Source organism: Mastigoproctus giganteus, chromosome 9 (assembly GCF_048544385.1).
Source record: "Mastigoproctus giganteus isolate SK-2022 chromosome 9, ASM4854438v1, whole genome shotgun sequence".
NCBI classification, from domain to species: domain Eukaryota; kingdom Metazoa; phylum Arthropoda; class Arachnida; order Uropygi; family Thelyphonidae; genus Mastigoproctus; species Mastigoproctus giganteus.
In genome coordinates, this window is record NC_143583.1 from 77,137,017 (window position 1) to 77,151,875 (window position 14,859).

Consider the following 14,859-nt stretch of genomic DNA (forward strand, 5'->3'; position numbering starts at 1 on the left):
AGGTTGAGAAGACGAAAGAAGATATTTGTTGACATTGGACTTGAACTTCTGTAGATTGTAATTTTCAGGAAATACGTATGAAGGAAGGTTGTTCCAGAAAACGGCAGTTGAATGAATAAATGAGGAAGATGAAAAGTTGGTTCTGTGGGTTTGAAGTTGGACAGTAAATGGATGTTGGCTGGTGGCGCCACGTGTTGGGACTATTTTGAAAGAGAGAGCGGGAATTATAGAAGCCAATTCAGAAGAACAGTGCCCATGGAACTATCTGTAGAAGAGGCATGCAGCAGAAACAGTACGTTAGGAGAAAGCGAGTGGAGAGACTCTGTTAGAGATGAATCATTAATTAACCTAACTGCCCTCTTCTGAATGGAATCAAGAAGCCTGAGAGAGGTTTTGGGGGCACCACCCCAGATGTGGGAACAATATTCCACGGCAGGGCGGATTTGCGATTTATGCAGAGTGAACAGCTGTTTGGAAGAAAGGTAATGCCGAGAGTGAAAGAGAAAACCAAGTTTTTTAGATGCAGAGGAAGCAATATTTTTAATGTGCTTGTGCCAAGAGAGATTAGAAGTCAGAGTAATCCCCAAAAGAGATATATCATTTTGCCTAGAAATCGGAGTGTCACTAAAGATAAGCATAGGAGCAGAAGAATCCTTTTTGCGAGATATAAGACAAGACTGAGTTTTAGAAGGGTTGAAATCAACTAAGTTGTCTTTGCCCCACTGGACATTACCTGAAGATCGGCATTTAAAGAATTAGTAGCAGATTTTCGAGAAGTTGAAGCTGATTGAGCAGGACAAGGTTTCTCAAAATGGAAAGTGGAATGCAATGTGCTATCATCGGCAAAACTATGGATAGAATTTCCAGTCAATGGAAGAAGGTCATTAATATACAAGAGGAAAAGAGTGGGGGAAAGAACTGAACCTTCGGGGACACCGGCATTAGTGGAGAAGTTAGAAGACAGAGAGCCATCTACCATCACCCTCAGTGAGCGATCAGAGAGAAAACTGGATAACCAATTACTAAAAACAGTTGGCAAACCATAAGATGGAAACTTGTTTAGAAGACCAAAATCCTTTCCATTGAATTAGTCCATAAATGTGTAACATAAGCCAGAATATCACCAGTGGATCGACACTGACAGAATCCATACTGGCGATCGTTGATTAGACGGAAGGTTTCTAGGTAGTTTAAGAGTTGGCGGTTAATTGATTTCTCCATTACTTTAAAGAGAGTAGAAGTAATTGCAATGGGACGATAATTGGATGGGAGGGATTTGTCACCCTTTTTAGGAACTGGCTGGATATGAGCAAATTTCCAAGCAGAAGGAAAAACACCTTTGGAATAAGAAAGTGAAAAAAGGCGGCAAAGAATAGGAGTAAGTTCAGGAGCACAGGTTTTGAGAACAAGTGGAGAAATACCATCAGGACCTGGAGCTTTCTTAGCATCAAGATTCATCAAAATCCTTCTGATATCCTTTTGACGGAAGCCCACAGGAGGCATTGAATGGAGCGTGTTGGGAACGGTGGGAGGTGTTTTACCAAGATCATTAATACATGAGCTGGAAGAAAAATGGGATGCTTGCAGGTCAGCTTTATCCTTGGCTGAAGTGACAACAGAGCCATCTGGTTTTAGACAGAGGTGAAAGCAGAGATGGGCAAAAGTTGCGGCCAATAGCTTTGGCAAGAGACCAGAATGCTCGGCTACCATTAAGGCAAGAAGCAAGTTTTCTACTCTTAGCCTGTTCAAACTCTAGTTTGGACTGATTCATAACTGCTTTACAATTGTTGCAAGCATTGGTGTAGGCAGAAAATGAAACTGAAGAATTAGAAACAAGCCAATTACAATATGCAACATTCTTCTCTTGAACAGCCTTAGCACATTTATTGGAAAACCAAGGTTTAGATAAAGGATGAGATTTTAAAGTGGAGTGTGGGATAAAGGATTCCATTCCTGCAAGAATAATTTCACTGACACGATCTGAGCAAACCTTGACATCAGAAGTTTTGAAATAGTAATCTGACCATGGAAAAGAAGAAAAGAAGCCTCACATGTCGTCCCATTTTGCATTCTTGTAATGCCAAACAACACGAGGTTGGGAATAGCCATGAGATAAAGGTTCCATTGGAGAAGAGACAATCACCAGGTTGTGATCTGAAGTGCCTAAAGGACCTCTCACTTCGACCGTGTACTTAGAAGGGTTGTTTATGAGAAAAAGATCAAGCGTATTGGCTGTATGATTAGGATTGTCCGGTATTCTTGTAGGTAAATGAACAATCTGTACTAGGTCATTAGTAATCGCAAAAGCCTCAGCATCTCGACCTGCTGGGTCGGTGTGACTAGAAAATGGAAGCTAGCTGGAGTTGTGAACATTAAAATCACCAAGGAAAATTACCTCACTGTTAGGAAAGTTGGACTGGAGAAAGTCAAGTTGCAAAGAGAGGAAGTCAAAGAGCTCCAAGTGATTAGTGGGGTTGGGAAAACGGTAGAGACAACAGATGAATTTGACACAATGAGGTAGAGAGATTTTAAGCCAGAGAAGATCAAAGAGAGGAGATTCCAAATTGCCAAGTCTCTGACGGGGAATATCAGAACGGACATATGCACAAGTACCACCTTTGAGGCGAAAGAAATCATACAGCAAATAATTTGGGCATCTGAAATAAGCAGTAGTTGAATCAACCGATAACTGAGATTCTGTCAGAAAAAGTACATGGGGTTTGGCAGACTGCAAGTGGAAATGGACATTGTTGAGATTAGAATTGAGACCACGTATATTTGTGAAATGAATTAGGAAGTCCTTGGGAGGTTTAGATCTTTTCGCAGATAAGCTTGCTCTATTAGTTTGACAATTCGTGGTGTATTCAATAGTAAGAAAAAGTGGGTGGGACATGGTGTATGAAGTAATGAAATTTTTGGATATGGCGTACACGTGGTAAGAATATACCCAGATCCTTGACATAACGTGGCCTCGACAATGCTCCCCGCATACACACTACTTGGACTCTCTCCAGTCACTATCCAGAAGAGTAGAGGTAGCAAGATTATACACTAGCTGATCTGGAAGCCTCCTAGAGAGTTACCAATAGGTTCGGTCCGGTGTACTAACTAGCGACCGGCCTGCGAACACCGTTTTAGAGCGGTACCCTCGAAATGTTAGGAATATTGGATCTCGCCTCGACGTTCATCATAATCTCAAAAGTCATCAATCATACGGCATGATGGAAGAGATAGGGAAGGGTTGACCGGAACTTAGCTCTAGAGACTAAACATGGGTTCCACCACTTCAAGCCTCCAATAAGAAAAGTGGTGGTATTTCACCGGTTGACGAGTCATCTACTACCTAGTACTGCCTGGTAACATAGAGGGGCATCTTTCCTCCATGTGGTGTGGGCGCCACACCTCGACCCCTGCTTACGTTGGTTCACACCTGGGTGGTCACCCACCATGTACTTGTGCATGGAGGTTATACCCAGGATTACTAACAGTCCCACCATCGTGAAGGTGCAAGCAGAGGATTTGGCTGTCACAGACCGTCCGGACTTCGTCGAAATTGGGTCCACTTGACTTGAGTGTCACCCGAATATCAGTTCCATCAGCGTTTTAGACTCCCAGGTAGCAAGTACAGCTTGTCTGGCATATCTGAGAGAATATCTGTGACAATCTCAAGGACCAAAGTCCTCAAGGACTCAATTTTTGGATATTGTGTACACCATATCCAAAAATTTAATTACTTCATAACAGCATGTCTCCCCCCACTTTTTCTTACTATTGAATACACCATGAATTGTCAAACTAATAGAGTAAGCTTATCTGGAAAAGATCTAAACCTCCAAAAAAACTTCCTAGTTCATTTCACAAATATACGTGGTCTCAATTCTAATCTCAACGATGTCCATTTCCACTTGCAGTCTGCCAAACCCCATGTACCTTTTCTGACAAAATCTCAGTTATCGGTTGATTCATCTACTGCTCATCTCAGGTGCTCAAATTATTCGCTGTATGATTCCTTTCACCTCAAGGGTGGTACTTGTGTATATGTCCGTTCCGACATTCTCTGTCAGACTTAGTAATTTGAATCTCCTCTTTTCGATCTTAAGCCAGATTTTAAGCCAGAGGGCTTAAAATCTCTCTACCTCATTCTGTCAAATTCATCTGTTGTCTCTACCTCATTCTGTCAAATTCATCTGTTGTCTCTACCGCTCTCCGAATTCCACTAGTCACTTGGAGCTCTTTGACTTTCTCTCTTTGCAACTTGACTTTCTCCAGTCCAACTTTCCTAACAGTGAGGTAATTTTCCTTGATAATTTTAATGTTCACAACTCCAGCTGGCTTCCATTTTCTAGTCACACTGACTCAGCTGGTCGAGATGCTGAGGCTTTTGCAATTACTAATGACCTTGCACAGACTGTTCATTTACCCACCAGAATGCCCAGCAATCGAACCCATACAGCCAACATGCTTGATCTTTTTCTCACAAATAACCCTTCTAAGTACACGGTTGAAGTGAGTGGCCCTTTAGGCACCTCAGATCAAAACTTGGTGATCGTTTCTTCTCCAATGGAGCCATTATCTCATCGCGATTCCCAACCTCGTATTGTTTGGCATTACAAGAATGTAAAATGGGATGACCTGCGAGATTTCTTTTCTTCTTTTCTTTGGTTGGATTACTGTTTCAAAACTTCTGATGTCAACGTTTGCTCAGAACGTGCCAGTGAAATTATTCTTGTAGGAATGAAATCCTTTATTCCACACTCCACTTTAAAATCTCGTCCTTTATCTAAACCTTGATTTTCCAATAAATGTGCTAAGGCTGTTTAAGAGAAGAACATTGCATATCGTAATTGGCTTGTTTCCAATTCTTCAGTTACATTTTCTGCCTGCACCAAAGCTCGCAACAATTGTAAAGCAATTATTAATCAATCCAAACTAGATTTTGAACAGACTAAGAGTAGAAAACTTGCTTCTTGACCTAATGGTAGCCGAGCATTCTGGTCTCTTGCCAAAGCTATTGGCCGCAACTTTGCCCACCTCTGTCAAAACCAGATGGTTCTGCTGTCACTTCAGCCAAGGATAAAGCTGACCTGCTAGCATCCCATTTTTCTTCCAGCTCATGTATTAATGATCTTGGTAAAACACATCCCACCATTCCCAATACGCTCCATTCAATGCCTCCTGTGGTGTTCCCTCAATAGGATGTCAGAAGGATTTTGACAAATCTTGATGCAAAGAAAGCTCCAGGTCCTGATGGTATTTCTCCACTTGTCCTCAAAACCTGTGCTCCTGAACTTACTCCTGTTCTTTGCTGTCTTTTTTTACTTTCTTATTGAGGTGTTTTTCCTTCTGCTTGGAAATTTGCTCATATCCAGCCAGTTCCTAAAAAGGATGACAAATCCCTCTTATCCAATTATCGCCCTATTGCAATTACTTCTACTCTTTCTAAAGTAATGAAGAAATCAATTAACCGCCAACTCTTCAACTACCTAGAAACCTTCCGCCTGATCAATGTTCGCCAGTATTGATTCTGTCAGTGTCGATCCACTGGTGATATTCTGGCTTATGTTACTCATTTATGGAAAAATTCAATGGAAAAGTTTGGTGAAACAGAAGCAGTTGTTCTTGACATCTCAAAGACTTTTGATCATGTTTGGCATAAAGGTCTTCTAAACAATCTTCCATCTTATGGTTTTCCAATTGTTTTTTGTAATTGGTTATCCAGTTTTCTCTCTGATCGCTCACTGAGGGTGATGGTAGATGGCTCTCTGTCTTCTAACTTCTCCACTAATGCCGGTGTCCCCCAAGGTTCAGTTCTTTGCCCCACTCTTTTCCTCTTGTATATTAATGACCTTCTTCCAATGACTGGAAATCCTATCCATGGTTTTGCTGATGATAGCACATTGCATTCCACTTTCCATTTTGGGAAACCTTGCCCTGCTCAATCAGCTTCAACTTCTCGAATATCCGCTACCAATTCCTTAAATGCCGATCTCCAGGTAATTCTCCAGTGGGGCAAAGACAACTTAGTTGATTTCAATCCTTCTAAAACTCAGTCTTGTCTTATATCTTGCAAAAAGGATTCTTCTGCTCCTATATTTATCTTTGGTGACACTCCGATTTTCAGGCAAAATGATATATCTCTTTTGGGGATTACCCTGACTTCCTCTGCATCTAAAAAACTTGGTTTTCTCTTTCGCTCTTGGCGTTACTTTTTTTCCAAACAGCTGTTCACTCTGTACAAATCGCAAATCTGCCCTACCATGGAATATTGTTTCCACATCTGGGGCGGTGCTCCCAAAACCTCTCTCAGGCTTCTAGATTCCATTCTGAAGAGGGCAGTTAGGTTAATTAATGACTCATCTGTAACAGTCTCTTCACTCGCTGTCTCATAGACGTTCTGCTTCTGCTGTATGCCTCTTCTACAGATACTTCCATGGGCACTGTTCTTCTGAATTGGCTTCTATAATTCCCACTCTCTCTTTCAAAACAGTCTGAACATGTGCTGCCACCAGCCAACATCCATTTACTGTCCAACTTCAAACTCACAGAACCAACTTTTCATCTTCCTCGTTTATTCATTCAACTGCCGTTTTCTGGAACAACCTTCCTTTATACGTATTTCCTGAAAATTACAGTCTACAGATGTTCAAGTCTAATGTCAACAAATATCTTCTTTCATTTTCTGAACCTCGAACCCAAGCACAGTACTAAGTACTATAGGTTCTAAAACCTCTCGCGTTTGGGGTTTCATAAAAAAAAAAAGAAAAAAAAAAAAAAAAGATTAGTGAGAGGAACAAAAGGGTACTCTTACAAAGAAAGTTTCAGTTTTTCAGTTCTGAATTGCAGCATCTGGAAACAAGGTACCTGCAAGGATATCTGATTGATGTGTTTAAGGCTGTAAATGGATTCAGTAAGCTAAATGCTGATGGCATCCTTATTCTTGTTCAGACAACACTAGGGGACATAAATTTTCGTTGAGGAAGGATGGTTGCAGGACAGATGTGTGGAATTCTATCTTCAGCCAGTGGGTAGTTGATTGTTGGAACAAACTTCTGGTGTTGTTGAATGGGTAATTTGAATAATTTTAAAAAAGAACTAGACAAATGACAAAGTGATGTGGGAAGTTTTTCTTTTTTGCTGATGCTGAATAACCTTCCTTTCTTGCATTATTTCCACTATTAATACTAATACCTGTGTTCAATTCAAATTGGTTGGTCTGCAATAAGATGTTTTGTGGGTCCAAGACAAAATCTTCCCCTTTTAGAACCAAGAATAAAGGGGGAACTGCCAAATATTTTTTATTTTGTTATTGATACACCTTGAAAGCATAATTTGTGTAGGTAAAGGTACAGTGATGCAAAAAAGTTTAAAAAAAAAAAAGAAAAAAATTTGTAAATAGGTTACCAAAATGATATTTTGGTAACCTATTTAGAAATTTAGAAACACAGAAGGAACTCAATGAGAGCAATATTATACAAAATGACAGGAGATTACCATGTCTTCATTTGCATAATCATTAAGAAAATGTTTTTTGTTATCAATTTAATTTTAATTTCATTTCAGAGTTTAAACTTTTTGGAATTGTTGGTGTCTTAAGAATTTGCAGATAAAGGAACCACTGGGTGGCAGTGATCACAGTATACTGATGAAAGCTTTTGACACTGTTGCAAATGGAAGACTACTGTACAAACTGGAGCAGTATGGTGTTAAGGGCAAATTGCTAAAATGGATAAAAGGGTGGTTGAGTGGGAGAAGACAGTGATAATTAATGGATGCTGCTCTTCATGGACTAATGTTATCAGTGGATTCCCCCAGGGTTTGGTGTTGGGCCCGCTGTTGTTTTATATATTTATCAATGATATTGATGGAGGTATATCACACTTAATGTCGAAGTTTTCAGATGATACAAAGATTGGCAGGGTTGTTAATGGCAGTAATGGCAATGTGCTACTACAACAGGATCTAGAACATTTGGGCAGATGGGCTGAGAAGTGGAAACTGAAGTTTAACATTGACAAATGCAAAGTGCTGCATGTGGGTAGAAGTAACCCCAGAGAAACCTACCAACTGTGTGGTGCTACACTTAGGGTGGTAGAAAATGAAAAAGACCTCGGAGTAATTGTGCAGTCAGATATGAAATTTTCTAAGCAGTGCAGACAGGTTGCCAGAGCAGGTCATGGGGTATTGCCAATGATACACAGTAATTTTGCTAGTAGGGAAAAGGAGATGATTATTCCTTTGTATAGGGCAAAGTACAAATGGTCAGGCCAAGCCTTGAGTACTGCGTACAGGTCTGGAGCCCTCATTTTAGGAAATGATGTAGAGTTGCTTGAGCGAGTACAGAGAAGGGCAACAAGATTGGTGAGGGGAACGAAAGGGTTGTCTTACGAAGAAAGGCTTAAATTCTGCAAACTGCAGCATCTGGAGACGAGGCACCTGCGAGGTAATCTGATTGAGGTGTAAAAGGCCTTGAATGGGTTGAGCAGGCGCAATTCTGATGGGAATTGAGCCTGCCCAACCGATTGTTCTTCCTCTTGCTCAGATTATGAACCTGAGGGGGTTATAAATTCAAATTGAGGAAAGATAGTTATAGAATAGATGTGTGGAAATTTGCCTTTAGCCAGCGGGTAGTTGATTGCTGGAACAAACTTCCATCTGTCATTGTGGAAGTTGGTAGCTTAAATAAATTCAAGGAGGAACTGGACAAACGTTTAGGGGGAATGGATGTGTGAAGGTTTTTTTTTTTTTTTTTTTTTTTTGGCTGATGCTACATATTCTTGCATCACATGCCTCGATTACTATTACTACTACTACTACCACCACCACCAACCACTACAACACGCAAATTCCAGCACAAAGTGAAAATGAGATTTTAATTTGAAGGCAGTGATAAAAAAAAAATGAAATATGGTTAATATGGTTTATTTGATGTATCAATTGTACAGTGTAAATTATGTTCATGTTATTACTGTGTATATTTTTTTCTTTTATTCCCAACCTACTTATGTTTAGAGGGTCTGATCAGATGCTCTAGTTTAAATACAAAATTGAGGGACACTGGCTTAAACTCTGGTTTTGAGGGACACTGGCTTAAACTCTGGTTTTGAGGGACATGTACTGACCAGTTTTTCACGTGAATGTCTTTTTTGAGAAGTAGGCTCTACAATGAGAATTTAACTCTTGTTTCAAGCTGAAGCAAGCTTTACACATGTACATATAAAGTAATTATAAGTAAAATGCTTTTCCAGAACTCTACTATCAAAATTGTGATATATCTTGTAGTTAAAAATATATAATTATAATTTAAATATAATTGTACTTTTATGTTAATGTGCAAGATTATTTTGTAACCTTGTAATTAACTTCAATCAAGCATGCATAAATATCATTTGTTTTCACAAATAAAGTACTGGAACAGAGGTAATAAAGCATTTACAAATTCATCAACAGAGAAGTTAAGAAAACAGAATTGATACTTTTTACAATAACATGAACTTGATTTTACTTACTTATGTTTAGGGGGTCTGATCAGATGCTCTAGTTTAAATACCAAATTGAGGGACACTGGCTTAGACTCTGGTTTTGAAGGACATGTACTGACCAGTTTTTCAAGTGAATGTCTTTTTTGAGAAGTAGGCTCTACAATGAGAATTTAACTCTTGTTTCAAGCTGAAGCAAACTAAGTGGTAAAACAATTATTTAAAACTAAATAATATTGGCTTCCGAGGATGAATCATCAAAAATTCAGTAGGTCCATAACTGATTAAAAAAAAAAAAAAAAACGCAACAAAAACATCTGCATATTTGCAAAATATGTATATGCACAAACTTGACTTAAAACCAGAAGAAAGCTAAACTTGTCATAAAGCTAGGACACATAAATGGCAGGTACACACACACAACCATATACAGATATTTTTAAGTTTCCCCCACTTATCAGTATTTTTTATAAGTATCATAACAATGAAATAAATTTTTTTAAATAAAAAATTAAGTATAAGAATGGTTCAAATACAAATAACATTTATTTATTGGCATTTGTACCATTAATAGAAACAATGTTACTTCTTTATTTAAATATCTTTCTTAACTTACAAATGCTTTTTTCCAAGAATTACTTTGAAATTTTTACCACCTAGAAACTCTTTAAATGATCTGAACAAATGACAGTGAGGAGGCAATCAGTCCAATGGGAGGGGGGGTGCTAGGAAGCATCCAAAATTTCAGATTGCTTAGGGAATTCATTACCACTCCAGCTGTATGAGGCTATCAAAATTTTGATAGAAACAGATGTCTCTAGTTTTGGCCTAACTGCCAGCTTCATCTTATCCTTGAATAACTTGCAAAAGCAAATCACAATAATAGTCTTCTGATCCATGAGAAATAAATGAAAATACACCATTTGCATCACACTAAACATAAGCTATTTAAGCATGGAATTTATTTGTCACATTTTCACAATCTTCCTTTTGATTCCATTTATATACTTGTAGTAAACATTCACTGCTATAATTAGCTTTAACTTTGTTAAAAATTTTGTCCACTTTCGCATGTAAAATGTAAAATGAAAATTTTACACAAACTTTATAATAGTGTGGAGTTGCACTTTGTTTCAAAAGTGATGCTAAAATACTGATTAAACTAGTCTTTCCATGCCTACCCTTCTACTCAATAATGTAAAGTGGAAGCATAACCATTAGAGCATGCTGATTTGCATCATTGTATTTCTTAATAAGTTATCAATAATAAAAAAAATAAAAAAATAAATATATATATATATATCTCACATTTGAACTACCCTCATAAGATTTTTTATATATTTTTTTTTTATTTATGCCTAACCCTCCTATTAATGCCTATAATCCAACTATATATCAAAAACCACTGCAAAAATAAAGTAACTTCACAACTGCAACAGCCATGTTTTCAAAATTATTTTTTTTTACATTATTCCTTCCCATTTAGAAGTTACAGCCCATACGCATAAAAAGACCATACTCTATACAATAAACCTTTTAAATTCTGGCAGACTTGGGGATTGAGAGGTGTCAGTTTTTAAAATTTTCTGGATTTTAGAGAGGCATACGTAGCGGTGCAGTTTTGTACAGGCACAAAATTTCAATGAAAAAACATGTTCTTTTTTATACTTCAGCATGACTACCAGGTCAGAGAAGTTTACAATAAATACAATAAATCGCAAATACAGTAATTAATTGTATTCAGCAGTCAGGACTTGAACCGTGGTCCACTCAAAGAGTGAACCACTCTATTGCATTGTTGCTCCTGACCACTCAGCTACATCAGGCAATGAACATGTGACTTTTTAATCTTTTCTGATTTTATAAAAATTTTTGTTTTCCCTATATAAAAAATGAATAGGCGCATTATAGCCATAGTAGCTTATGCGCCATTAAACGCCCATATCAACAACAACAACAACAACAACAGCAATGAACATGCCTATACAAAAAAATATTTAATGCTCGATATATTAAGTAATAATTACTGTACTTACTTACATCTGTAAATAAGTTCAGCTGCCTAAAAGATAGACAAACATAGGATTTTAAAGGATTCTGAACTGCAATGTAAAGTGCTGGATTTTACAGTTTCCATGTGTGTGTAAAAATGAACACAAAGCTTTCTCTGAATATTTCCTTTCACTACTGCTCTTTTGTGAGAAGAAGACAGTAATACAACAATCTCCTATAAGAGTAGCATGTAGAGGTCACTATATACAACAAACAGACATCTGGACATTACTTTTTTCAGATATACTTTAAACAAATGAATAAGTCAGAAAATTTTTCTGAATAGTTTCTGACTGGACTGTCTTCTGGCTGCTGTTAAAATGAAATAAGAGAATTTCAAAAAGAAGTAATAAACAGTGTCAGAATTTTGACTGTAATATTTTTATGTTGTGAAAACAGGCTGCACAAATTTCAAAATGCTCCTAAAAGGTATCAGTGGGCTGAGAAAGAAAGTCAGATCTGCAGGAAAAGGTAAAGTCATCATTTTCCTCTCCCCTCCCCAATATATCTGCTTCCAGGTTAATGGAAAATTATTCCAGGCTAATTTGAATATTATATGCATCTCTATATTCAATTTCTGTCTTTGAGGATGCTTTTGTATCTTTGATTACATCAGCCAAAAATTAGATCTGAATAATGTATCTGAAATCAGAACAAAATGTGTATAAATTTATACCACCGTACGCATTTATATGAATCAAAATAAATAAAAGCACCATAAAAACAATACAAAAAAGTTCTGTTTATATATAGCATACCTACACAGATCAGAGAAATTCACAACTAATAATCTGACCTGGAATATAATCCATGTGAACCATAGTCAATTCAAATGTGTATACAACTGTTCTTCTATACTGAATACTTGAATATATCAAGCCTTACTAGATTATTATTATTAAAATCAGTTTATTTCCCAAAAACCTTGGGTCACCCCGGGACGGCTCTATGCCAGAAGGGTGTGAATACAGACTAAGGTGCGAGGAACACAATGTACAATAAACAAGGGTACATTCGTGCTCGACCCGAGACTTTTACAGATTAAATAAACAAAAATGTACAAAATATACAGTAATATACATGATTACTTGAAGACAGAAAGTCTTTGTCATATACAAAGAGGCAAGTTAAAAAAAAAAAATAAATAAAATAATAATAAATAAAAAAAAAAATAATAAAAAAGATATTCAAATATTCAAATAGATATTCAAATAAAACATATAAATTCAGAACTTCTCATAACTCCTCATAAATACTTTGCAATTCTTTAGAAGTTGTGATTCTTAGGCTGTACACTACCAATGTAATCAATAAATAAAAATATGTATAAAATTTTTTTGTTATTTTATGAAATAATCCAAAAGATATGGACAAATACATATATCACTCACTGTATTCTGGTGTTAATAACACATCTGTGAAATGAACTGTTCCTGAATAACCATAGCACATCAGCATCACAGTTATACTAATAACAGATTTATTAGTTGGAATGAAGCTTGTGCTCTGTTGTGTCATAGGCTCAATGTTTGGTGAAAACTGGATCCTATTATTAGAGATCAACAAAATAATATAATTAAAAACAACTTTACTAACAAAAAATAAAAAACATTTACATCCAACCCTCCATATTCACAAGGGATATGCTCCCAGGATGATTGCAGTGATTTACATAACGATATTAGAATGGTGGTGGGGTGAAAACTTTTAATGAAATTTATTTCAAAATAAAATGCGAATTTATTTTGAAATAAATTTCAAATGCCAATACAATAAAATAACCTCTGCTGATATTTGGATCCTTGATAGAACATGGAATATCAACTTTATTCCACTGTCAGTGTCATCATTGTTGCAATCCATGCATTACGTGATATCTACAATAAATATATAATTAATCCACTGAATATGTGCTTCAAAAAACAAAGATTATAACACAAAAAAGGAAAACTGAAGTATTGTATAATTTTTAATAATACAGCAGAAGTCTGATAATCTGGCATCTGATTTTTCCAGAAAATCCAATACTGCAATCTGGTATTGGAGGGCACAAGTCAGCAATGTTATACATAGAAGACTGCCTTGGTGCTAGATTATTTTAGCTCCCCACCATCTGAATGCTTCTAGTGAAGTGGGGATTTCACTCATAAAGCAAACACACACACACACACACACACACACACACACACACACACACACACACACACACACACACACACACACACACACACACACACACACACAGTATAAACAACAGTTTCATTCAATTATATGTGGTTTGGAGGATCAGCTTGCCCTTTCATGTGTTTCTGCAACTAGCAGGATTTAAACTGACTTGTTAATGAAATGGTGTTAGCTCAAACAGAACAGCAAACCTAACTTTACCTTCAAAATGAGTTTTCCCAGTATCATGTCCTTTCAAAATAATGGCATCACCAATAGGTCTGCCTCCTATTTAATTGAAAGAGACCTTCCAATATCTGATGAGGGACGAATAAGACCAGTGGTGTTTCATCTTTTAAATGAATGGCGGATTAACCTTTTTGGTGATGCTACTGGTTTTAAAGCAGTGTAATGTCAGGACAACTTGTGAATAAATTTATTCTGCTTTGAGGGATGACATCACTGCATTAACTATGCAGTTTACATTTTTCTTTACCAACAAAACATATGAGAAGACAAAAACCTTCAAATTTCAAATAAATTCAATAAAGTCAAACAGTATTAGCCATTTTATAACTTTGAGGCTCTAATATAGTTAATAGTTAATGTTAAATATCCCAAAATAAAATTTATACCTTGCAAGATTCTATCATTTGAACAATGAGTCATGTGATAACATGAAGCAGTGCATGATCATTATAACTCAACTGAAAAGCTTAAAACACTTATGAGGGAGACGAACTTCAGCATTGAGATCGTTCTCAAAAACCATTAAAATAAAATTTGATTCATGAATATGGAGAGTAGGATGTAATTAATTAATTATAAATTCATAAATAATTCTAATGACTTTGTTAGGCAGAGATATTATTTGTATCCACAAATACACAAGTTAAAGATGTTAGCAAAATTATAAAATTAAATAAATTTATGTTTATACCACTATAGCCAATTCAATCAGATGAGTTCACAACTTCATTGTAACTGTTTTTATTGTAACTAGTACATGAGTGCAACAATTAATATTAGTCTGAAGGCAAACTTCTGCAACCATCCTTCCTCAATTTGAATTTATGTCTAGTTCAGTTTGTCTACTTCTTCCTTGAATTAAATCAAACTATCCACTTCCACAACAACGGATGAAAACTTTTTCCAGCAATCAGCCACC

General features: G+C 36.7%; 1 protein-coding gene across 1 annotated transcript in view; it reads right to left on the bottom strand.

The window, feature by feature from the left end:
• The window catches only part of LOC150080470 (xylosyl- and glucuronyltransferase LARGE2s-like), a 115,364-nt gene that overhangs the window by 68,011 nt on the left and 32,494 nt on the right, over positions 1-14,859 (bottom strand). The window contains exons 5-6 of the mRNA XM_090380702.1: positions 12,920-13,074; positions 9,507-9,636 (exon numbers count right to left, since the gene is read on the bottom strand). Coding sequence (XP_090236828.1) covers positions 9,507-9,636; positions 12,920-13,074 — 285 coding nt within the window. The remainder of the gene's footprint in view (positions 1-9,506; positions 9,637-12,919; positions 13,075-14,859) is intronic.